General features: G+C 53.3%; 1 protein-coding gene across 2 annotated transcripts in view; it reads right to left on the bottom strand.

Annotated features, from left to right (window-relative positions):
• Nucleotides 1–18942, bottom strand: part of RPS6KA1 (ribosomal protein S6 kinase A1) — a 31925-nt gene extending 12983 nt beyond the window's left edge. For both annotated transcript variants that reach the window (XM_040086275.2, XM_040086274.2), the window contains exons 1-3: nt 18813–18942; nt 13074–13118; nt 1318–1371 (exon numbers count right to left, since the gene is read on the bottom strand). In XM_040086275.2, coding sequence (XP_039942209.1) covers nt 1318–1371; nt 13074–13118; nt 18813–18875 — 162 coding nt within the window. In that variant the 5' untranslated portion in view covers nt 18876–18942. The remainder of the gene's footprint in view (nt 1–1317; nt 1372–13073; nt 13119–18812) is intronic.
• Between the last annotated feature and the right edge of the window lie 6984 nt (nt 18943–25926).

Consider the following 25926-nt stretch of genomic DNA (forward strand, 5'->3'; position numbering starts at 1 on the left):
ACAGGGGAGATCGTGAGAAGTCACTTTCCTCACTAAAACAGAAGAGGAAAACTCACAAGAACCCAGCCAGAAGAGTGACGACACCTTGGAGAGCTGCACACCTCTGCTCTCCCACTGGCACAGGGAGGAGGGGTCACCCACGATGGAATTCCTCCGGGAATGTTTGGATTTGCATTCAGCCCTTCGCTTGCCTTATGCTGCACAACAGTCCTTGCTGTGGAACCTGGAGTTATTTATCTGAGAGCCACCCTGAAGGTCCATGTGAGGTGTTTTTAAGGGTCTTTCTTGCTTCTGAACCCACCATGGCTCAGATTATTGGCAGGACAGAGCAGAGGAACTGAGAGAGCTTGTTTTGCCTCTTTCCCCATCCAAACCTGTTCCCCTTTGACCTTTCCATCAGGACAGACAGATGTTTCCTGCAGCAAGACCCCAGAGGGTGCAGGTAAGAGAGAAACCCCTTGAAATGAGTCAAAAGACACCCACACAAAAGGAAATAGCCCCGTGTCAGCACAGAGTTCTGAATCTCTCCCGAGAGCGCAGAGGATGGAATCAGAGAGAGAAATTATGACTGTCTTGCCCCCTCTGCCCCCACCACGTGCTCTTTTGAGAACTGATAACGAAAGAAACAAATGACTGAACACCAGCGAGGCGGCCGGGCCCAGCCCCGCCCCGGTGCCCGCTGAGCTCCAGGGGCTGGGGCAGCGCCAGCGCACAGAAACACACCTGCAGCCGCTGAACCTGCCCCACACCGACACCTCCCGCCTTCTGGCACGGCCCAGGGAAGGAGCAACCCTGTCCTCCCTGTGCTGCCCGAGACAAGCACCCATTCCACAGCAGCTCCACCTTCTCAGCGTGGGGGAGCAGCGAATTCCCCGTGCGTGGGCCCGGCAGGAGCTGATAAATCTCGTCCTGACCCAGACGATTTTTCACGTCACGTTACCAGCGTGGGAGAGGAGCCTCAGGAAGGCAGTAAAATCTCCCCTGTACATCCACGCAACCAAAAGTGCCCGTCCTGGCTCACTGACAAGATCAGAAAGCCACAGGACACACGAATGACGGCACGGAAAGGGGTTGGTGTGGGGAGGAAGGAGGAGGAGGAGGATGAAATCAAGCCCAGGATGTCACGTGAGGGAGCAATAGCTGCTGCTCTCTGCAGCAGCAGTCCCACAGAGCTGAGAGGGGCTGGCAGGGGTGGGAGGCAGGAAAGGGTTTGGTTTTCAGAGAGGTCCCCGTGAGCTCTGCTCCGCCCTCGCGTGTGGGACAGAATGCAAATGAAATGGATGAGTCTCCTTGAGGTGCCCACTGCAGCTCTCCTACCTTCTCCGCCGAGTCCACCAGGTCTTTCTCTATCCAAGTGATGTCAGATTTTGCCTGCGGGACAATAAACAAATGTCAGCAAAGAGGAGCTGTGATTCTCTGCTAAAGTTTTCCCAAAGAATGTGTTCAGCAAGGCCAGGTGAGCTGTTCACAGCCACTGCAGGTGTCTCACCAGCCAGCACTCCTCAGGATGTGATTCTGAGCCATGGTGACTCCAGGAGAACAGCTGGAGTAAATTAATTTATATTGACTTGATTTGATAAACTCAGGTTGACGTGGATGTGGGACAGTAGCTACTAAGAGGAAGAAGAGGAGGAAAAGCAAGCCCCGAGGGAAGGAAGAGCTGCATGAGAACAGTGAGATTAGAGCTAAGAATTAACTGACTTTCATCTCCAGAAGGACCGAATCAGAGCAGAGGGGCCCCTGCAGTCACCTCTTCCCCTTCCTCCTCTGCACTGCTGTGCCCTCGCAGGGGGAGCAGCCAGAGAGGGTGACTGTCCTGCTGCTGCAGGGGCAGCAGCCTGACAAACCTGCCAGAGCCCCAGCTGAACCCCTTCCTGAGCGAAAAGTGATCACAAGACCCTCAGCAGGCCCTGCCCCAGGGATCCCTCCCACCCACTGGGAAAGCAGCTCCCTCCTGGCTCCTGCAGAGCAGGCTCCAGCCCCAGCCTGGGATGGGGTGGGAGCTTGGGAATCCCACAAGCACGGATCTCTGCAGCTCCTGGGGGCTCCCAGCGCCTGCTGTCAGCCACAGCCTCCAGAGGGGCTGGGATTTCCTGCACTGCTGGGAATTGAGATGGCCTTCTCCCGGAAAATAAAAGCCCAGGACACTGCAGTCAGAGGAGGAGACAAGTTCTGAACCTCCCTGTGCCGCCTTTGCAGGGCATAGACGGCTGAGTCACCCCAGAGCAGGGCTGGGGACGCACCAGCAGGGGCTTTTCCCAAGTTCAAAACACAAACCCTGTTTTCTACTTTCCCCTTTTTTTGAGGGAGGATTTTACAAGCCAGAAGCCAAGAGACAGGTTTGTTTTCGCTCGCGTTTTGTCACTTTGCCGGTTGAGACCGTCACATCTAAATGCAAGAAGGAAAAAAAAAAACCCACCCTGCAAAAGCTCGAAACAGATTCTGCTCTTGGCATTTTGCTTCCTATTCATCAACAACTAACCAGAAGCTGTTTTAATTTCTGTTGCTTCAACACATGCTCTGGTCCCAAAACACTCCCAAAATCTGGCAGCACCTAGGAAAGACACTTCTTAGAAAGCAGTCATCCCCTCCAAAATGCCTTTTCCAAAAGAGTGCTTAATTAAACCTGGCTAAGGTCTGGCTCTCTAGGATCAGGAATTCCCTGATTCCTTGCGTCCTGCAGAAGAGACAGAGCCCAGCACCGCAGGCAGAGCGGGTGTTTTATCAGACACTTGCCTCCTGGATCCTTGGCTTGCTGCGGAAGAGGAGCCTCAGCATCTCCAGAGCTTTGTGCTGTTACCCTCTCATCCTTCCCCAGCCGGTTCCTGAGCTCGGTGCCCGGAGCGGCGCGAGAGCCCCGGTGCCGCGGTCGTGTCGCTGGGATGTGTTTTGGGAGTTTTACTGAAAGGAAGCGGCGGTTTCGTATGGGGAAATGGCTTTGTGTGGCCATGGCTGCACAATGCGGCAGCCAAACGAGAACACTGGGCGGCTTTACGGGCGCTCAGGCGCGGAAAGAGCCATCAGCAAATCTCAGAGGGCTTTTCAGGAGGATCAGTTCTGTCCCCCGTGCCACACGCACGAAAACAGGCACAGAAAGAGCAATTTTAGGCACTGCACAAGGCAGAAGTGAGCAACTTGAGAGTTTCACTAGGTTTTTTTTTCCCTCAAAATATCTCTGCTCCTGCTCTGAGCAGCACAAATGCTGATGCAGCAGGGATGCTCTCCAGGGAAAGGGCCAGGAGGGAGCAGCAGCTTCTGGATCAGCACAGGTGCAACATGGACCAGCTGGAGAAGGCCATGAAGATGTTCCAGGGACTGGAGCCCCTCTGTTCTGGAGCCAGGCTGGGAGAGCTGGGGGTGCCCACCTGGAGAAGGCTCCAGGGAGAGCTCAGAGCTCCTTGCAGTGCCTAAAGGAAAGCTGGGGACAGTTTTTAGGAGGGCCTGTTGTGATACGACAAGGAGTGATGGTTTTATGCTAAAAGAGGGGAGATTTAGGTCAGATAAAGGGAAGAAGTCTTTTACAACAAGGCTGGTAAAACCCATGGCTGAAAGCAGCTGGGGGAAGAGGGAGTGCACTTGTGGCTCCTCATTTTCCTTGCATGGAGAAATTGGGAGAGAACTGGTTCAGAATGATCCAGCTGAAAACTTCCCTCTCACTCCCCGTATCTGCACTGCCTGACTTGGCCATGCCCATCTCTGTCCCTGTTGGGAGGGATCTCAGAGCCCACCTCATGCCACCCCTGCCATGGTCAGGGGCACCTCCCACTGCCCCAGGCTGCTCCAAGCCCTGTCCAACCTGGCCTTGGGCACCGCCAGGGCCACAGCTGCTCTGGGCACCCTGTGCCAGGGTCTCATCACCCCCATGGGGAAGAACTTCTTCTTATATTTGATCTAATTCTCTCCTCATTCAGCTTAAAAACATTCCCCTGAACCGCTCACTGTGTGCTGTGTGAAAGAGGTGACCCTGTCTGTGGGGTGGCAGCTCAGATGCTGGCACTGAAGTGTGACTCTGTGTGAACCTGCTGCCAGTGGCACCTCGGCCCCAGGAAAGACGATCCCCAAATCCAGCACTGCCGGACACAAACGGCTCCCAGCGCACAGATTAAATCCAATTCTGTGGAGGACCAACCTCCAGCCATTCCCAGCATCAGCTCCATAAAACAGGCCACTGCCTGGCCCCACAGATTTCAGTCAGAATATCCAGGGACTGCCTTTGCCTCCTGCCAGGATCCAGTTACACCCCTGAGCTCCGGGAGGGAAGGATCAGGCTTTCACAAACAGGAAGGTGATGGTGTGAGGAACTGCTCCTGGAGGAGGAACAGCTGCTGGCACAGCCACAGGGGACGTCTTGGCAGAGGTTTCAGCTGCTGCCCAGGAAGGACTGGATGAAGACAACTCAGACCCCTCCTTCCCTGAGCGTCAGCATCGGGAAGGAATGTGGGAGCTTCACACTCCTGAACTTTTGCATGGTTATTTTACGTGACCTGCTCTGGAGCAACAGCTTCCCTTTAGCAGCAGCTCCTGCTCTGGAGGGAGCCTGGAGCCAGTGGGAAGCACAAGGTGCAGTGGCACTGCGGAGGAAGCGAGGCTGAAGTTTGTGGAGAGCACAGGCTGCTCTGTTTGGAACGTTTTTCAAGTGGTGGTTCACAAAAAGGGGAACAAACAAAGCAAAGAAACCTCCCCAGTCACTGCCTGCCCTCCTGCAAAGGCCTTTTTTGGGCAGGGCTGGCCCTTGGCCTCATTTGCAACAAAAGAATTGGCCAGAACCTCGCACTTTTGACTGTAGTTCAGTGGTGGATCCTCTCCAGTGCTGCTGGGAGCTCCCAGCCTGAGAAATCCTGTGGGGCACTGAGCAGAGCCACGGCCCAGGCGGGGAAGGGAAAGGTTCAGCTTCGGGGACCTTGGGGCCACGGACTCTCTTAAAAGAAGAGGGAGATTCTTGGAGCAATCCAAGAGGATCTGCAGGGAGAGAGAGGCTTCCTTAGCCCTTTAACTCCCGCTGAACAAGGGCTTCTGCTGGCAGACAACAGCCTCGGGGACACCGGGGCCCGAGGAGGAAGGGACACGGCGGGGTGGCTTTGAAGGTGGAAGTCCTGCACAAAGTCACTGCTACAACACAGCCCGGGAGCAGCGAGGACCTCGGGAACTGGAACTTCCCAAGGAGGGGATAAGGACGGGGGCGGGTTCCTGGCAGGAGGTTTGCGGGAAGGGATTACTGAGAGGGAGCAGGGCCGAGCGTTTCACCCCACGCCATCTCCAAGGACTGGTATTGGTCTCCTGGAAAACAAAACTAACCAAAAATGGGACTGGTATTGGTCTCCTGAAAAACAAAACTAACCAAAAATGGGACTGGTGTTGGTCTCCTGGAAAACAAAACTAACCAAAAATGGGACTGGTATTGGTCTCCTGGAAAACAAAACTAACCAAAAATGGGAAAGGGAGGAGAAAGCCAGAGGACACAGCCAGGCCTCTGCCCTGTGGGGGTGACGTGGTGCCCTGAAATCCTCAAATTCTCAAATCATCAAAGCCCTCGTGCCCAAACCTTTACACAGCCAAGGCAGCTGAAGAAGGGAATGACCAGCTCCATCCTGGCGTGGGAAACATCAGGAGCCTCCCCACACATGGCTTGAACAAAAGCCTGACTCCTGGACACGCTCTGCCACCCTCTTGGGGGCAATTCCTCCCCACTCACTGGGGCAGGGAAACTGTGTAAAATTAACCTGGTGACTCCTGGGAAGGACTCTGCTGCTCCTGCAGGGATCCTGGCTCTCCAAAATGGGGCTACAGGCAAACCCCTAAAGAGGGAAGAGTGCCACGGGGCAGGCAGGGTGACACTGGCACCCCTCGAGCACATTCCAGCAGGTGGCACTCAGAGCTTCTTCGACGTCCAAAATGTATTTCTCATCTGAAACGGGATGGGGGGAGCCCAAAGCCCATTTCATAAACACCCACGTCATAAACACCCCTCTGGGAAGATTCAGCACCCCTGAAGCAGGGGGACCTTGGGAATTATGAAGGGGTTAGGGGTTTTCTCAAGCAGAGCCTGGGGCTGAGGAAGGGAGAAGGCAGATGGTGGCTCACAGAGTTGAGCCCCAGTTCTTGTGCTTCATGACATCCTTTTTGATCTGCTCAGTTTTTAACCAACTCGTTTCACAGGGAAACCAAAATATCTGCTTTATGTCCGAGGGCTCAGGTCGGTTTTGGGAAGGAGAGAGCAGAGAGGCTCCAGCACAAGCACGCCCTCGCTCTCCCCGGGCTCCTCCTGATCCTGGCTCCATCCAGGGCTATGTTGGCAGCAGATCATCAAAGTGTCTTAAAAAATGAATAAATTAATACAATTTCTCCACCCTTTCCAGGCATCACAAGCTGCAACTGGCCAGGGTCAGCTGACAATGAGCTCTTTGGGCTGAAGACACAAGCTCAGGCAAAAGATGTTCCCAAACTCCACAGAGACTTCCTGATGGCTTGGGTGCTGCTGCAGTTCCAGAGCTGTGAGAGGAGCACGGGGAGCCAGCAGGACTTTGCACACTGGAGAAAAAAGCACCTTTAACATCCAGGAGATAAGGAATTACTCAGTTCTGCAGCTTCTACAGAGCAAATCAGCCTCCAGTGCGAAAGAGCAGAGGATGCAGCCTCCCCTTCCTGCACACACCTCCCAGCAGGGAGGAGAGCTCAGCTTGTGCTTTGATGGTGCTGAAACCAGGGGACCCCACCCCAGGCTGTTCCAAACACAGATCTCACTCTGAGGAACCAGCATTTAAAGCACCACAGTCCATCAGGGCACGGGGCAGTTCTGCAACTTGCAGCAGAAAAGCTGAAAACTCTTTCTAGCTGAATTATAAAATACAACGCTAGTTTCACAACAAGAACCAAGACTTGTTTGCTGCCCTTGGAGTAATCGTGGGATGTGGAAACTATTCTGTATCGCAGGAACACCGGAATTCCACACTCCTCCCACAGCACACAGGCTGCCCTCCCCTCGCAAGGCACACAAAAAGTGGTCTCAGGACCTGGAAAAGCCTTTGCTTGGCACCTGCCAGGGTTGGTCTGTGCAGGTGGGGAGAACCCGGCTCTCTCCCACCCTCTGAGAGGGTCACACGTGCAGGACACGCTGAGAGAAAAGGGATTGTCACGTTTTGGGGGTAGCTGTGAACTGCAGCAGGGTTAAAAGCAAAGATACCCTGTCCAAAAACACACCCTGAGCTGTGCATTACCAACACCCCGGTGAGAGCACACAGGATGAGTGCTGGAGCAAAGCTCTGTTTTATCTTTTAATGTTCATAAAACCGTGGATGCAGACAGCAGCCACCCCCTCCATTGCTCAGCTGCTCCGTGTGCCAGGGACAGGACCACAGCATGGAGATCACATCCATCCCCTTCCCAAACACGGAGATCACATCCATCCCCTCCCCAAACGTGGAGATCACATCCATCCCCTCCCCAAACGTGGAGATCACATCCATCCCCTCCCCAAACACGGAGGTCACATCCATCCCCTCCCCAAACACGGAGGTCACATCCATCCCCTCCCCAAACGTGGAGATCACATCCATCCCCTCCCCAAACGTGGAGATCACATCCATCCCCTTCCCAAACGTGGAGATCACATCCATCCCCTCCCCAAACACGGAGGTCACATCCATCCCCTTCCCAAACGTGGAGATCACATCCATCCCCTCCCCAAACATGGAGATCACATCCATCCCCTTCCCAAACATGGAGGTCACATCCATCCCCTCCCCAAACACGGAGGTCACATCCATCCTCTCCCCAAACGTGGAGATCACATCCATCCCCTTCCCAAACATCACACCACAGGGATTGCAGCCACCCCTCACACTGGGAATACTGTGTTTTGTCCTGTTCCCCTCAGATGCTATTTTTAAGGAGCTCTTTTCTCCTCTCTCTGTCCCTGTGGAGACCCCAGGGGTCCCCTCCTGGATCCCAGAGATGACCACTGACCCCAGTGCTGGTGCAGAGCCATCACCTCCCCCTGTGACAGCAGTCATGGCACATTCCCAATCCACGTCCAGGCCAGCCCGGGCTGTCCAGTAAAATCCAGTCAGAGAGGGGATCAGTTCAGCCACATCTCAGGAGCACAGAGTGTCCTCAGCCCGCTCGGCTTTCCCAAAGCAGCTCTGCCCACACCGAGGCTCCGAGCACAAACAGGGATAAACACCCTCCTTTTCCCTACCCAAAGGGGTGACGTTTCCCAGCTGCGCTCTCCAGGACTGGCAAGGGAAGGACCTGGAGTTCAGCTGCAGTTGGGAAACCCTTCCTTGCCTCAGAGCTGCAATGAGATCAGCAGGAGCTGTTGCAATGCCTCTGCTCCCACTGCTCCCAGGCTGCCCCAGGCACGCACAGAGGGGATTTCCTAAGGGAGAAGGAAAAGGGCTGCAGGCAAAGCAGGAATTCTTGGATAGCCGGGACTCCCCTCCCTGGATGGTCCCCACCCCGTGGCAGCCCTGGCAGGCAGCACAGTGCAACCAAAGGGAAAACAGCTTTTGCAGCTTCACCTGGAGCTATGGAAGGAATTTACTGCTCACGTCAAAACCAGGCTTCACTTCCAAATAAAGCCACAGGAGCTTCAGGCAGATTTGTCTGTGTGTGCAGAGAGAATCCCAATCAGCATCTTGGCCAGCCAGGGATGCTCCCAGCTCCTGGGGTGGATGACCCAGTGACCCAAACCCACTCTGGCCCCTTAAAAAATCAAATGGGGTGCTCTGCAGTGCCAGCCCTCACCACTGTCCCCTACAAGGACAACACACAGTAACAGATTTTCAGGGTTTTTTTCCCTTCAATAAAAGAGGCTTTCTGGAGACAGAACATGAGGCAGCTTCTACGAACTCACCAGGGGATGGAAATGGCAGAGAAGAAACCGGAGCGATTTGGATGGGTCGGGGACCATGTGGGAGGGCTGCTGGAGCAGACTCCGCTACATTCCTCGTGTGCAAGTCCTGTAAACTGACCCCTCTTCAATTATTCATTAGAGTCTGCAGCTCATCAGAGACTCTGCTCCTCAAACAGGCATTTATTTGTGTTTTTTAAGAGCTCAGAAGCTGCTGTTTGCCATAGCCCAGCCCTGCCAAGGACACAGAGCAAAGGCTCTGCCAGGAACAGGCCAGGCAGCTGTCAGGCACTGCTGGAGCAACAAACCCACTCGATTCCTTCAGCTGACAAGGCAGAGCAGCCAGTTTGAACTCAGGGCTTTACCAGTGACAGGCTGGAAAAGCCAAACATTGAGAGTGGCCACAGCTGCTGCCCAGTCCCTGCAGCGTCAGTGAAATTTCCAGGCAGCACCACAGCACACTGGAGATGCTCTGCTCCTACATCCTGCCCAGCCACGGGGACCAGTCTGGCCAGAACACCGCTGGCTGCGAGCCACAGGAGAGGGGCAGTGGGCTGAGAAGGGATTTGCTGAGGTACCTGCCTCTTCCCACAGCTGCACAGCTCTCCAGATCCTGGAGGAACCAGCAGCAGCTGTGCAAACACGCACAGAGCAGAGCACTCACTTGTTTGTTTTGAAACCCTTCACGTTAAGAGGCTGTGATTAGTGGTGTCCAGCACTGACCAGGATCACAGCACTGGAGGTGGGCCCTTGTCCTGCTCTCGGCCTGGAGCTCAAGGGCAGTGCTGGCCCGAGAGCCCTCCCTCACCTGGGCCCTCACTGGACACACACAGGCCAGGCTGGATGGGGCTTGGAGCAGCCTGGGGTGGTGGAAGGTGTTGTCCCTGCCCAGGGTTCCTTCACGCCCTTGCAAGATACTGCAGGGAAGCGCCTGCCTGCAAGCTTTACCTGGTCAGGATAAGCCAACAGGAGCTCCACAGATCTGGGGAAAAGCCTCATCTCTCCCTCTCCTGCACTGCCACAGCCAGGCTCAGCCTGGAGCACCTCCTGCCTGGTGTCTGTGGAGGGCACAGCCCTCGCTCCAGTCTCAAAGGTCCCTTTTATGGTGCAGAGCTGGGAGAGCTCAGTCCTTGCCTTCCCCAGCTCTCGCTGTGCTCTGTGATTATCACCCCAGAACAAGCTGATCAGCACCCTCAGCCCGCTCCCCAGAGAGAGTGTGGGCACGCTCAGCACTGCAGTTCCACTCCTCTGCTTTTCATGATGAAGTGATTTCACTAATTGGGTGTTGTACTTCCATGTGTAATTCCTCACGCTTGGCACCTTCAGGGAGCACAGGCTCACCCCTCAGCCAGGCTGGCTGCAGAGCAGCCTGAAAAACCCCAATTATGAGAGGTTCCATTCTTCCACTGAGTTCAGTTGTTGTTTCCCAGCTGAACAAGGACCAGTTCCACCCAACCTGGCAATCAAAATTTGGAGAAAACGGGAGAGAATGAGGTTCTGTACCCTGAGAGGCTTCTAACCACCACCACCAAAGAGGATAAGGAAAAAAAATCCACCTTTGTACCTGTCCTGCATTGGATCAGCAGCTTGGTGCTAAGGATGTGGCCATGATTAACCCTGTCTTCAGTACAAATTCAAAACACAGCCTCATCCCATCCCCTGTGGACACGGACTCTTCCCCAGCACAAGGATCTTGCCGACATTCCCAAGGTAAACACCGTGAGGAATGGGGCCTGCAGGGACTTGTGCACCACAACTGTTCTTGAAAGGTAGGAAACACAAGAGGTTACGAAATGCACCAGCTGTCCTTGGTAGGAAGCTGAGCTGGACCTACAAAAGCAGCAAGAAATCACCAGACCAGGGCCAGCCTGGCCCAAAACATCCCCTTGCTAACTCTGCAGTGACCACATCCTCGTGTTCCAGGTGAGACGGCGACAATCGCGCTCCATCAACTTCCCGAGTCTTTTGGGGAACTCTCGGATTCCCTCCTTTTCAGAGAGCCTTTGGTTATGGCCCAGGCCCACGAGGACTGTGCTTTGGCAGCATCCTGCTGCCAGGGCCGCGGAGGGACAGGGCTGCCGCGGGGGCGTTGAGTAATCGCCGCTGCCGCCGCTTCAGGTTATTTTTAGCAGAGATCACAGAATGAGCTGCAAAAGGATAGCACGAACCTGGAGCTTCCCCTTGCAGCTCTCCACACACGGCACAGAAGGGAGTGGGAGGGAGCCTGAGCAGCCTTCAATGTGACAATAGTCACCTCGGACGGTGACGGCCACTTGCTTCTCCTGCCGGAGGGAGAGCCAGCGCCAGGAGCTGCTGCTGATGTCTAACCAGAGAAAGAACTGAAACACACAGATATTCTGGGTGCTCCCTGTTCCCCCATCTGCAGCAACTCAGGGCAGAGCTTGCCCTCAAGTTGAAGGTATGTGTTTACAGGAGAGATTTAATTTGTGCTGGTAGCAAACATACCTTGTACAAACTTGGAAAACGCCAGCGAGGTTATTTCAGGAGCGCGCAGCAGAGCTTTGGGTGCTCAAAAGTTACCCAAAATGGGATTGTCAGACACTGCTCACAGGCATTTTGGCCACAGGGCCTCAGAAAAGTGGAAAACAGGACACCTGCAGCAGCACAGGGCTCTTGTGGCTTCCCTGCTCTGGGATGTTGGAGAACTTGCCCACTGCCCTGCTCCAGCTTGGACTGCACATCCACGCCCCACAGAGCAGCAAAGGGAACCTCAAGTGCTTTTTGGCTTCTGCCTCATGACCCTTCTGTGGAATGGCACCTACAGATGGAATCAGCTGAGGTTTGTCTCAGGGATGTCCTTCAAAGAGAAAAAAATCCTGAATGATTTTTAAAGCAACATCCATCAGCCTCATTTAGGGAAGGGCAGTTTAGCCAAGTGTTTGAAGATGAAAGGGGCAAAGTCTCAAACCTTAGAAACCCAGCTGGAATCCAACCAGAGGACACAAATTCCGTTTTTTCCCATGCCAGAGATGCAGGCACAGTGAAGAGTCATAAACCCACTGTTCTCAGGGGAGGGAAGTGCAAATTTCATTGACCTGAATTCACTGACCCAAAGATTTCCTTGCAAGGCACTGAAGAAGTGCCAGGCCAGCTCCAGAGTGGGACAGAGAGGCAGGACAGGTAGGAGAGATGAACTGGCACTGCTAGAAATCCACAAACATCCCAGGGAAGAACACTGGCTAAAATGTAGACCACTGGGGTTTAGGTTTAAATATCTTTTGCTAAAAATACAACATAACCAGCTGGACAAACAACCCAACAAGCCCCCAGAGCCTTCGGCAGGGCCGATGATTCAGAGAGGGGAGCTGCCACAGGGCCCCTGCTGAGGGCACAGAGCTCTTGACAACTCGCTCGGGAAGGTTGCCCAGGACAAATCCAGTGTGTTGTGTCGTTCTCCACGGTCAGAGCACGGCTGGATGAGGAAAGGAAATCCTGAAGGGATTCTGATTTCGCGGTACTGACGTGGCTCTTCTGCTCTGCGCTGAGTGCAGGACAGGAATGGGCACATTCAGGAAATACCCACGGTGACAGCACCGTGCTGGTTTTGTCCCCGCGGAGGGCTCACAGCAGAAAAATCAAGTCCTTCCACACCACGCTGCTCATGTGTGGAGCAGGGTGAGTTTTAGGTGTCTCAAGAAGGATTAGCAGGTTCAGAGCCCCACCCAAAACACGGGAGACAGCAGCTCGGTTCCTTCTGTCATTCCCAGCTGATGCTAGTGGGGATGCAGAGGGCAACTTGGCAGAAGTGGAGCTTCTCCCAGCCCCACCAAGGCAAGAGAATAAACAGATACCAGACTCTCAGCAAGGGCAGCTGTGCCAAAACCATCAAATACTCTTGTACTTCTCATCCCAGCTGGCAAGATCACACCACAGAGAAAGGCATAAACACAGCACCGAAACACCCAGGGGTTCTCACTTCTCGCCCTTGGCTACAGCCTCCACTCCAGCTCCTGTGTGCTGGACCGAGGTGGCCCTCTGGAAAACCTTCCAGGCATGTTTGGATGACCAAAGGGACAGGAAGACAGGGGGTTATCTTTCCTCTTCCCCGTCTGCAGCCCCTCGCACTCCCACATGCACTCCTGCAGATTTACAGCGCAGCAGCTTTGCAGGGTTTAAAAATAACCATCCCCATCCCGCTCCCGAGTCAGCTCACACCCCCCACGCTCACAGGGACTTGCAGACGTAACCCCGGGGCATTTTTTACCTTGGATGGAGGATTCCCACCTTCTTCTGGAGCTGCCTGCCCGTTCTGCAAAGGAAGAGAACCTGCTGTTAGCACATGCTAGGCACGGGATTGTTCCTCACATCCCTCACAAAAGCTGGTGGCTTTGGGAGCCCCTCCCGTGGGCAGGGTGGCACTCTGGGCATGGTACAAGATGGTTGAACGCTTCCCCATACACCAGACTCTTGTTTAATAGGAAGTCTCTTGCCCAGAGAGCCTCTCCACGCTTCCCCCAAATGAAATTCGGGCTTCTCATCCACCCAATAGTGCTCGTGGGGCAAACAGCACCAGCCAGTACAGGAAGAGTTAACAACCACTGCACCGTGACATCGGCTTTAATCGGAGCTTTTATCAGTTATTTATTACCCTCTCGCGGTGATACCCGCAGGAAATCTGCCCCGCCCGCCCGGCTCCAGGTCCAGCTCGGCACAAAGTCACAGCAGGTGACCTGAACCAGCTGCGGTGGCACCAGCCAGGTGTCACCCCGGGCGCTGAACCGAGAAGGGATCAGGTTCAGCACGGCACCGGCACCGCCTGGGGAGGCCAGGGGAGCAAAAATGGGTGGGATTTCATTGAGACACAGATACTCAGAGCAGGATAAGCACGTACAGGAGGTTTTCTGCAGACTGTGGAGAAAAACAAGGGCAAGAAGACTTTGCTTTGACATCTGTTTGCACTGCAGTCTCAGGCTCCAAAAATCATGGCATTCCTCTCCTCTTCTGAAAGTACAAGGGCAGTTTATTCCCTCCTTTTCAGAAGTTATGGGCCAAGTGAAGAGTTGCAATGCCAATGGATTCGAGCCTCAGATCCTCAGTGGAATGACTGGGTTCTAGAGCCTTTCAGGAACTGACAGAAACAAAGCCAACTCCTTCTCTGGAGCAGCAAGGATCCACTGACATGATCAACCTGACTTCTTCCTCAGGACTCCACCATACTGCAATATTTACATCTCTGTGGACTCCATCTGAGCTCCACAACTCACCTTAGTCCCAGCTTAACTTTAAATTCTGAAGCAGTTTCAGCCAACGACTGAAAAAAGCCGCAGCAGCACACCGAGTTCTCCCAGAGGAACGCTGCCCAGGCGTTTACACGGAGTTCCCGGTGCCATTAGCACAGAGAACAACCGAGCAGTGAAGTAAGAATTTGTGTTTATGAACAGCCCCCACAACGCAGGGGGAGACACAGCACTCGAGATAACCACACTTGGAACAGGCTGATGTTTACTGGCTCAGCTGTCACCCATCCACAACTCATAACTGGCTGCTAATCCAAACCACAGCTCGGGGAGGGCTGATTTTCTCTCAAACAGCTTAAGAAGCAGAATTTCTGGGTTGGACAGAGGGAAGCAGAGCTTGGCTCTTGATCTGGAGAGCAGATCCACAAGGCACGTGTCAGGAGAGAGGTGACTGGATGCAGGGGGTGTCCAACCCCTCACCTTCAAGGGTGAGCTGGGAGACACCGGGTGATACCTCCAGAGCCACCAGGCTTTCAAGGGCTGAGTTTTATCAGCTCCCTGCTCCGAGGAAAACTTGTCCTCCTGCTGCTGACAGCAACCCCTCCTACCCAGGATGGAAGGAATGGGGAAGAAAGAGTGCAGTGTCCATGCCAGGGAGGTTTCCTGGGCATGCAGGTCTTAGAGGGATGAAACTCTTGATGAAACGGTTGCATTCTCAGGCTGACGTAAGTCAGATGTGTGAGCAGAGAATTGCAGTGTTTAGAGCCAAGTGCTCTCCTTCTACCCCAGAGCAAAACCAGTCCTTGTTCCCTCATATGGAATTGGAGGGCCATTTGTAAATGTTCCAGATGGAAACACAGCTCCAGACTCATCACCTCCCGAGATAAAATATGGCCATTCAGCACGTCACAAGCAGAGCTGAAACAGTTTGTGGGTTTCTTGGGCTGACATTTACCTCTTTAAAATGCTTTATTTCTGCCCTGCCCTCTTACAGCACTCTGGGGCTGCAAAGGAGCCTCCCAAATGTCCTGCTCTGAGAGAACTCCCAAGCTCTCCCTCCTGCAGCAACCAGCCAACGTCTGCTGCAGGAGGGAGGCACAGCTCCTCCTGGGGTGCCCAGGGCAGTGAGGAGCTCATCCAGGCTGTGTCAGAGCAGGGCTTGGGCTACTGATGAGGCAGGAACATGAGCCTCACCGGGAGCCCACAGCCTGTCCTTGCAGCTGCCCTGCTCCAGGGTGAGCAGAAACGGGGATTACAGAGCTAATCTGATGGGCACGTGGAGCAGCAGCCCAGCAGCCAGGGCACCTCTGCACTGACCGCTCCAACTGCCCCAGAGGTGACACAAAACCCTCCTGAGCACAGGCAGGGTGAGTTTCCTTAACAGCACGAAGAAAAGTATCCTGGAAAACAAGTGCACTCGGTTACGCAACTGCCAGCCTGGCTGAACTTGGGAGATATTTATCTTAGGACATCTTGCGCTTTAAATCCTTCTAATTCTGCATAATCCACAGCACAGGGAGCAATTTCCAGACCAGGCCAGTGTGCTCTGATGTGAAACCAGGACGAGGAGCATCCTGGCAGGACCGTGGGGACGATGCCCAGTCCTGCTCTGTGGTTACACCACCAGTTCAAGTCATCCTGGGTTATCGACAGCTCTGCCTGCAAAAGCTGCCTGCTGCTATTCCTGCATCCTTGGCTTTTGAGCAGTCACTTTTGAGGTGCCCCAGGTACCCAGAGATGCTCTTTCACCCAACTCTGATGAGCCATGAAACACTCAAGGAAGGAGCAAGGGAAGAAGCCCTTTATCCCAGAGCTCCTCCTAGTTTGACAAGCCATGTTTAAATTATTACCATTGAGTGGAATTTATGGATCTTGCCTATTGCAGTTCAGAGAAAAGAAATAATTCCACAAAAATAGAGATCTCCAAAGGAACTCTGGTAGCCCAAACAGAGGAGTCTCTGCACAAGGCACATCAGAGATGACAGCCACTCAGCTGTCTCCCTTGTCTCTTAATGGTAGTTTGCACAGCTCAAGCTACCATGCTTGAGAAAAGAGATATTCATGAGTAGCTCCTGCTCAATAAAGGGTGATACACATATACAGGCAAAAATAATTAGCTTGAAGTGGTGGAGTTTGGCGTAATCCCACGTCAGTTGCATTGTTGTAGGTTTGTGTCATGAATGTGGAGCCCTGATGACAGATCCATCACTATGGGGATGAAGTCATGGAATCAAAGAAACATGGGATGGTTTGTGATGGAAAGGACCTTAAAGCCCATCTCATTCCCTCTGCCATGGGCAGGGACACGTTCCACTGTCCCAGGCTGCTCCAAGCCCTGTCCAGCCTGGCCTTGGACACTGCCAGGGATCCAGGGGCAGCCACAGCTTCTCTGGGCACCCTGTGCCAGGGCCTCACCACCCTCACAGGGAAGGATTTCTGTGTCATTCAACTCCATTCTCTAGTGTTTGTACTCTGCCCCAGCCATGTTTTTCTGCTATATAAGCAATATTAGAATAGTATAAGCGGAAGAGAGAGTGGCAAGGGTGAAGGAAGCAGGAGAAATGATTATAAAGCTCAGCCTCCAGGACAGAGGGACTCAGCTCCTGGCAGGGAGCAGTTCAAATTCCCAGTGCCACCCACTCCCACGCATTTCCCTGGCATGGCTGAGCGCTGGTGGGCCGGGACAAGGGGCACCACACAGCCAATTCTCCCGGAACACAGTGGAAAAACCCTAAATCCCTCAACAATAGGACTGATGCCTGCACCAGCGCGGTGACAGCACCTCTGCTCCATGACTCAGAAAGCAAAGGTCGGAGGAAGCCGGTTTCTAACCTGGATGGCAGCGATCCCAGGGCAATTTACGTAACCGGTGTTCCAGAAATGTCTCCTTGCTTTCTCAGTGGTGCCACCTCTCCCAGGAGTGGTGAAAACTTCCCCCTTGGGCCCCTGCCCTTGGCGATTTTAGCCTCAAAAGTGCAAAACTCCTCCCAAGCCCCGTTCCCGCTCCGCTGCTGGACCTCAGGGAACTCTCTAACGTCTGACCCAGGTGTAGAGGTGAAGTACACCTGAATTATTTTCCCCGCTGTAATTAAGAGTGTGTACTTTTAAACCAAAGGGAGGTAAATTGCTAAGTCTCACTTGAGATCCTGAGACTCATAAATCCTGATCCGCTGAAATCCCACCTGCACGTGGCGCCTGACTCTGACCCCGAGCTGTGGCCAAGGTGAGACGGGGTGAGGGGAGAGCCAGAGGCTCCCTCCGGTTTCAGTTTACCATTAACACACCCGCTCCTAATGCAATGAGGAAACCAGTCCCCGCCGCTGCCCTGAGCCCGCAGCTGACCCGGGCTGACGAAGAGCCCGGACCCCCCGGGCCATTTCCGCTCGGAAGCGATCCCGTGGCGCTGACACAGCGCCCGCCCGGCACCTGGGACAGCCGGGATTAGGCGCTGAATGAAGCCTCGCCCGCGGCTTCCACCGCCCCGGGCACCGGCATTAATTTCCTCCCATTATGGGTCGAGTGGCGTTTTCTGGCTCTTCAGGCATCTCCCTTCTTAGGGAGGAAGGAACCTCAAATAAAAAGCCCTGTCTCCCAGCGGTAACCTACGGCCTGGCTCTGGGCACATGATACGATTTGGGAATCGCCGCAGGACTTCCCTACTCTCCGGGCTTGGAGCACAAACTCCTCCTCATGGCTCCAGCGATGTTTCAGAGCAGAGGCTCTTCACCCACCGCACCTTCGTGCCAGGCATTTGGCCCAGGCAGAGCCTCCCCACCTCAAGGGGGACTCCAGGAGAAGCTGTGCCATAGCTGGCTGAGGAAAATTAGGAAGCCTCACCTTGAGTGGCCAGTGCCTCCCCTGCTGTCCCTGCAGCGGGGGTGAAACGCTGCCCCGCACAAAGCACAGACCTCTGCAGAGGCAACTTTAATCAGGAATGAGCAAACCTGACCAATTAGCCACGGAGACATCCCCAGGTATGTTAATAGAGTGTGACACCATCGAATCCAGACAGAGCCACAGGAAAGCACCAAGGTCAGTGAAACACCTGGGACAAAGTCCCCACCTCCCCTCTGGTTTCTCCAGGAGAGCTGCTGGTTCCAGTTGGAGTGAGAAGATGTTTAACTGAAGAGTGCCGGAGCACAGTGCCTCAGCCGGCTGCTCTGCCGTGGGTGACAACTGCTGCAAGCTGTCCCCTCCATCGGAAATGGCTGTGGTGCCAGCCTGCAGATGTGGGCAGGGGATGAGCTCCATCCTGCACATCTGGCTTGGGGGTCTTAATGAGGAGGAAAAGAGCCGAGTGGGAGGGAAGAGCAGACGTCCAGCAAAGTGACACGGGAGCAGTGATTGGAGTTGGCGGCGCAGGCCTGTGCGAGAAGACGGCGCTGGGAGGGTGAGGGAGAAACCCCCAAAACTGAGACCTTTATTCCCTGGGCCTTCAGCCGGGTCCGCTTTCCTCTGCGCCCGGGAGGTCTGGGAGCGCTGCCTGCACTCCCCGAACGATCACAGCCCGCAGGAGCAGCAGCGAGCCCTGCAGCCGCCGGTGCCCCGACCACAGCCCCGGGCGCGCACACCGAGCCCCGGAGCGGCGCCGGAGCGGTGCCGGAGCGGCCCCGACAGCGCAGGGCTCCGGCGGCCGCGCTCCCCCGCCGCGGGGAGCGGCTCGGGGCGGGCGGCACCGCGGCCGCCGCTCCGCGGGGTCCCGCCGGGCGCTCCTTTGTTCGGCGGCGCCCCCCGCCCCGGAGCCCCCCCCGGCCGTGCCCGCTCACCTCCGTGTCCAGATGCACCAGCTCCATGTCGGGCCAGGGCTCGGGCAGCTGGGCGAGCGGCATCGCTGCCGGCGGGTGCCCGCGCCGGGCTGGCTCCGAGCGCCGCCGGGCTGGGCACCCACCGGCTCCGGGCCGGGCCGGGGCGGGGCGGGGGGCGGGCGGGAGGCACCGGGGAGGGGCTGCGGGGATCCTCCGCCCGGAGCATCCGGCAAACCCAGCCCGGAGAGCGGCGGCTGCGGGCGGGGATGGGAGCGTGGAATCGTTGGGGTTGGAAAAGCTCCCCCCCGAGAGCATCGAGTCCAGCTGCTCCCCCAGCACTGGCCCGAGGCCACCGCTAACCTGTGTCGCCAAGTGCCATATCCGCACGGCTTTTAAATCCCTCGAGGGACGGTGACTCAATCTGGGCAGCGTGTTTCACTGTCTGACCACCCTTTTGGTGAAGAAATATTTCCCAATATCCAGCCTAAACCTCCCCCAAGGCAGCCTGAAGCCGTTTCCTCTCATCCTGTTCCCTGGGAGCAGAGCCCGATCCCCGGCTGTCCCCTCCTGTCAAGGAGTTGTGCCGAGCCAGAAATTCCCCCTGAGCCTCCTTTTTCTCCAGGCTGATCCCCTTTCCCAGTTCCCTCAGCCTCTCCTGGGGCTCCAGCCCCTTCCTCAGCTCCGTCCTCTTCTCTGGACACCCTCGGTGCCTCAGTGTCTCTGACCCCCCAGTTTGAGGGGCCTCAGCAGTGCCAGCACAGGGAACAGGCACTGCCCTGGGCCTGTGGCCACACCATGCCTGCGACAGCCCAGATGATTTTTGCTGGCAGGCTGAAACCTTGGGAAGTGATGCCTGGATGCACCAGGAGATAAATCCCTGTTCTGGGGGACTTGGGAGCCTCTCCCAGGGGCAGCCATGGCTGAGCCAGTGAGAGATATCCCTGCCCATTGCAGGACAAGATGGTCTTTAAAAATCTCTTCCAACCCCAGCCATTCCACCCCTTGTGAGGATTGGCTCTGCACAATCCTCACAGCACCACGAACACCTGAAACTTACTCACAAATCCATGACACTGAGCCCTACTCTTCTGTGCCTTGGGAAGATTTTTCCTCTGGGAGTGTCCAGCTGTTTCCCTGTGTGCACAATCTGCATGGCTGCGCCAGGAGATGTGGTGAGGATAAACATGGTGACACGGCTCAGATGGCTGCTGAACTCAGGAAACTCCACCAGGAAATCCGGATTCCAGGTTTGAGATGTGCCATGAATCACTGCCCATCACCTCCTGCAGTGCTCCTGGAATTCCCTAAAAAATGGGGTTAAATAACACATTCACCTTAAAAATGGGTGTTCAGAATTCCTGGCTATTCTCACCTATCAGGTTCTCAAATAGGAAGAAGTTTTCTTCTACTCACATTTTTCCAAACCTCAATGCACCACATTTTCATGTTTCATTATAAAACTACTTGTTATAAAATAAAAAAAAAATAAACTAAATCTTTTTAAATGATGCATCACTAAGGGTTGACTTCATTGAGGTGTGGCTGGAAATATTTAACGAGCCTGAGTGGCAGCCTGCAGAGCTGGGACTGAACATTCTGAGGGCAGGTGTCCCAGGTTACAGCCATGGGCTCTTTACCTGCTCTGAGTGGGCAGCAAACTCTGAAAAATCCAAACTGGGGCAGAGCTCAGTGCTTTGAAAAATTCCAGTTAATCTCCACAGCACGTGAAGCTGCTCTGTGAGTCATCACCAGGACCTGCTTGTGATTTAGGATAGAGCTGTCATCTTTTCTGCTCATGGGGGAATGGAGTGTAAAAAATTCCCAGGGTGGCTGTTTGAGCTGGGAATCACTGTCACAGCCCTGTGCCCGGAGCCCCATCTGTGCCACGAGCATTGGAGCCCCAGGTGAAGGCATTAAATAACACAAATCCGTTCAGCTGTACTGACTGTGGTCCTGTTAGAGCCAATTAAACTCATGGCACTTGCTGCTGGAGCAAGTTGGAGCAGATCTTGTGGAGGGTTATTCATTCAGCTCCAAAGCCACCCCTAATGTCCCCTCATTGCCTGGAACACGGAGTGCCAGGCTCCATCCTCCAGCTGCTGCAACCTGCTTTACCTGTGATGTCAATGCCTTGATCCCATTTACCTCCTTCCTCAGTTTCCCACACCCTTCTCCCTTTCCCTCTGCTCTGCAGGAATGCAGAGGGAGGTGAGTGTGGGACAGTGCTCCCTGCTTCTTTTCAGAAGGAGAATGAGACACTTCTGGGTGGTACTTCCAGAGGGTTATCCATGGAAGTGAGGCAGGATCAGGCACTGAGCAGGAACCTGGGGCAGCTGAGAGAGGATCTCAGGCTGATCATGAGCTCCAGGGAAATTTCTCATTCTCAAATCGCAACTGTTATTGCAACCGATTATTTTTTAAGTTACAAATAAATAACTTTTGAAGTGTTGAAAGGTTATAGTAGAAAATCAAGCTTTCTTTAATGCCACAGTAAAAGGTTCATGGGCAATATCCAGAACAAGGCCTATGCAGAGTATGGAGACAGAAATGCTGCTGCTTCCATCCCTGGCAGGTCTGTTGCAGGAAACCCATCACATTTCATAACAGAGAACAGACAGGCCGCCCCAGGACAAAGACAGAAATAATGAAGCTTCACCTAAATAAAACTGCCAGATTATCCTGTCCACTCCTTTTAGCAAGCAGCAAATTAAAGACTTTGGGGAGACCACAAATGACTTGTGTGTGATTATTCTCTGTATGTCTGCAGCTGCTTTAGTTCAAGGAGAGGATTTTGCTCTACAGTATCTCAAAAGTACCGTAACAGCCCAGAGAGAGTTGTGGTGACACCACAGTGGTGCTGGGGGACAATGCTCCTGCCTCTCCATCGCCAGCTCCAAGAGAAGCTGTCTCTCTGCTGATGGAAGGTGTTCTCAGGCTGACCTTCCCTCCACTCCTGCACCAGGGAATGCTGAATCCTAGCTGGATGAACAGAAGGTGGAATGTGCCGCAGGAGATTGCTGCTGAGTTCAGGGTAGGATGTCAGTGTAAGAGAAACGAGGCAGTGGTGTCCCCCAGGATTTATTTCCAGTCAAAGAACAGCTATAAAAAGCATCCTTGATCCTGGAAGCAGGGTGCAAAAAGCAAAATCTGCTGTTTGGGTGACTGTCATGGCTAAATACAGTGATTAAAACATATAGCCTGGCATTTTTCTGAGACAGTTGCAGGCTGGGAAGAGCTGCTGCTGTGGTAAACAGAGACTCAGGATCAGCTGGATCCTTTGTCAGCGCTGCATTTGCTGAAAATTCAAAATGCTGCGGGTTTAGTTTGGTTTTAAAACCATCAAATCCTCCTCAAAAACAGTTGTAGATATTTTTGCCTCTGCAGCTGGCTGGCTGAGTAACATTTTTCCTTTGCAGAGAGGCTGACAACATTTGTTAAGCCAGTTAAGAGAAAATTAACTCTATCCCAGCCAAAACCAGGACATCCCCAAAGCACTTCCAGAGCAGATGGAGACTGATCTGGATCATCACTACCAGATTTTGACTCACAGTTCCAAAAGCTGGCCAGGTGATTCTCCCCATGACCACACAGTAACCCAGTGCTCCCGTGGCTCACTGCATCCATTCTTTTTTCCTGAATCCGTGGGCATCGCACCCCCTGCCTGCTTTGTGTGATGCTGCTTTTACACATACAAGGAAATGCAAAAAAGCTCACAGGCACAAGATCTTGCAAAGCTGAGTCCCAAATATCACCTACAATTTACAGACTTGTCTAATTTGCTAAAACAGTCAATTAGTTAGAGCTTGCAGCAACCCTCTTTGTACTTTAAATATTGACCAATCAGATCCAGAGCTCTTTGTTGTCCTCACAGGGAAACTGAGTCAGGTTTTCAGTTTCAGGGCAGAACTTGGACTCCACGTCCTGTCTTCTAATCCCTGGCTCTCCATTCACCATCTCATTTCTTTGCCTCTTCTGCTTTGTTTTGCCTCTATGGAGGAAGAGATGATGGATCACCTTGTTTTGATCCCAGGAACGTTTTTCCTTAGCGTGCTACAAACCATGTTGAAGACATAAAGCAGGAGCCCTGGAAATGAGAAAAACTGGCTGCCTTTAAGAGCTTTTTGCTTTTCTGACAGATTTCTTTCTGTTCCTCCACACTGGGTGCGATTGCAGCTGCTTCAAATGCCAGCGTTTTCCAAGGCAGGTCCAGGCAGTGGTCGGAATGCAGGAATTGCAGAGCAGCAGGCAGCGGGATGCAGAGCTCTCAGGGAAGCACAGCCCAGGCAGTTCCTGTTCCCTGCACAGGGATTGTGTAGACAGAGGCTCATCCACGGAGCAAACACCTCCAAGCTCTGCCGACATTCCCGTGCAGGTGAGCACCACGTTCCCTTGCTCAGCTCAGATGCATTTCTGAAGGTGTCCGGCACATCTAAACCCTTTGTTTTTTGGCAGAATAAACTGCATTTTGCCTGCTGACTCCACAGACTCTCAGTCTGCCAGGCCCACCCTGCTCCTGTGCGGTATTTCTGTAAAACCACACCGTCCCTGCACCCGGATCTCCCCTCGGTGAAGCACACGCAGCTCAAGCCGGGGATTTCTGCTGCAGAATTGATTGAGCTGTTGGCTCCAGGAAATGTGCTTAATTTGTGGCTTTTGCACCTTTCTTTCAGGAATACTGAACTGGAGCCGAGGGACCCGTCTGAGCCGGGATGTGCCCCGGGAAGGCGCTGGGGAAGGAAGGAGCTGGGAGGCAGCGAGGCCATATCTGCCGGTTGTCATGGATACAATCGCTGCCCGTCTCCTGTATCAGTTACCTTCCCTTTCCTGGATGCAAATAAACGAGTGCCGGCCCGGCTCCTGCGCAGGACACAGCCCTTGACACCCGAACAGAAGGAGAAAAACATTTGTTTCAAACCCACACATCTCACAGCATCTGAGGGGAGAGTGGGAGGTGACTCGGGTTTCTGGTATTCAAACTATGCGGGGCCGATAATGCTTTGCCGAATTCCACGTGGTTCTGTCCTAACCTTTGGCTATTTCCTGGGAGCTCAGAGGAGCTGTTTCACTGCCCGTCCATCCTTTTGGATTCCCGAGGAACTGCTGAAGATTTGGGATCTGCGCGTGCTCCCTGTGCTCAGCACATGCACCCCAGCAGGGCTCTGCAGGCTCCAGGGACCAGCTCTGCCCATAAAAACCGAGAGATCACAGCTCAAACTACACCCGGAATCACGGAATTTTTGGGGTTGGAAGGGACATTAAAGCACATCCAACTCCATGGGCAGGGACACCTCCCACTGTCCCAGGCTGCTCCCAGCCCCGTCCAGCCTGGCCTTGGACACTGCCAGGGATTCCAGAGGCAACCACAGCTGCTCTGGGCACCCTGTGCCAGGGCCTCACCACCCTCACAGGGAAGAATTTCTTTTGTAAAGAATTAATTTTTCTACCAGAAAAAAAGGCTTTTTCAAAGCCCCATGTAAAATAAAAGCATTTCCTCTCTTTTTCTTTTTTAATTTAATTTTTAGAACAGGTTTGCAGCCCTGGTGGGAAGTTATTTAGAGCAAGTTATCCATCAAATTTTGTCTTTAATGAGCTATGTTTGTAGCTTATTGCAGTGTAGGGCTATGTGAGGGAGTGAAAACATGAAAGAGAAAACTATCAGAAACTGTAAACAGAAGTGAAGCTGCCAGGGCTGTTTGCACTGTCCCCCAGGAGGGAGAAACCTGAGTAAACACAGCACTAAGTACAGTCAGGGTTTATGGTTCTTTTAGGTTTAAGAACTTGTAAACAAATGATGGAGCTTTTAAGAGGATACAAAAAGACACCCTCTGTTTTGTGCTGCTTCCAGAGCACACAGGTCCCACTTTCTCCAGACAGGGGAGGGGAAAACAAAAGCCCATTTCAACAGAATCCCAGCTCCAGGGAGAGAAAAATGTCATTCCAGTGTTTGCGGTCTCGAGCTGACATCCTGCAGCTGAACAAGTCTGGTCCTGTTTCGCAGGAGGCACACACAGATACCTGCTCCTAATTACCCCGTTCTGGAGTTTGGGATGCCATCATTCCACAGAAAAAAATGAAGAAACCATTTTAGAATTGGAAGCAAATTTGAGAAATCCTGATGAGAAGCCCAAACACCACGGAAATCTATTTTCCTTAGGGGGACCCCAAACTTACTTTCTGATTTCAGATCAATATATGACTGGCAGCGTTTCACTTCTCAGTCCCCTTACTAAATAGAGACCACTGCACACATCCAGCCTTGAAAAGTTACATCCCAAAATAACCATAAAAATAAACTTCTCAAATACAGGAAATTATCCTAGCCAGGAATATTTTGGCCTAATCACTGATTGTATCAGGTAGGAAGGCATAACACAAGCACAAATTTTTGGAGAGGTAGGGAAAAGAGGTGCCTTTATCATTTAGGGTGAGAGAAACACGTCTCTTCTAATAACAGTTGTTTCTGTATTTTCTAAGTGCTGCAGGCAGTGCAGAGCACAGGGATGACTCAGTTGGCTTCAAGGCCAGGTAGGAGATACATCCAAAGAGTGCTCAATGGGTCTCTTGTTGGGAACTGAACAAAAGGCACAACAGGTTCAGTGATGACAGAAACTTGATTCCCTGGAAAAAGAAAATCTATCTGTCCCTCATCAACATCCCAAAACCCCTCCAAATAAACAGACTCTGGACGTAGAGAGGCTCTGGGATTTTTGTAGCATTGCATATCTTATAGCACACACAAAATGGGCCAGAAATGCAAGGCTGGTACTTTGCTTCTTGACTATTAAATTGCTCTTTCCTTCATGAGCAAGTATCAGGACTGTCCAGCTGGGCCTTTTCTGGCTCTCTGAGGAGAGGCTGTGTGCATTTCTGGGAGCTTAACCAGGAGTCCTCACACCTCTGCTGATGAGGGAGGACACACTTGATCCTCCATTAGAAAAATCCTCTTGCAGAATCATTTTTCAGTGGCACTCCAAGCTCAGCCCAAAGGGTTTTCCATTAGCAGGCTACAAATCCACGTGCCTAATTCTTGTGCGCTGCTCTCATTTCACTGCCATACGGTGGAACTGCTCAGAAAAGATAATTCCTAGCAACAAAACCAAGAACTGACTTTTATCTTTCTTCCTCTAAACTTTGT

The sequence above is a fragment of the Hirundo rustica genome, chromosome 25, assembly GCF_015227805.2.
Source record: "Hirundo rustica isolate bHirRus1 chromosome 25, bHirRus1.pri.v3, whole genome shotgun sequence".
Taxonomy (NCBI): Eukaryota; Metazoa; Chordata; class Aves; order Passeriformes; family Hirundinidae; genus Hirundo; species Hirundo rustica.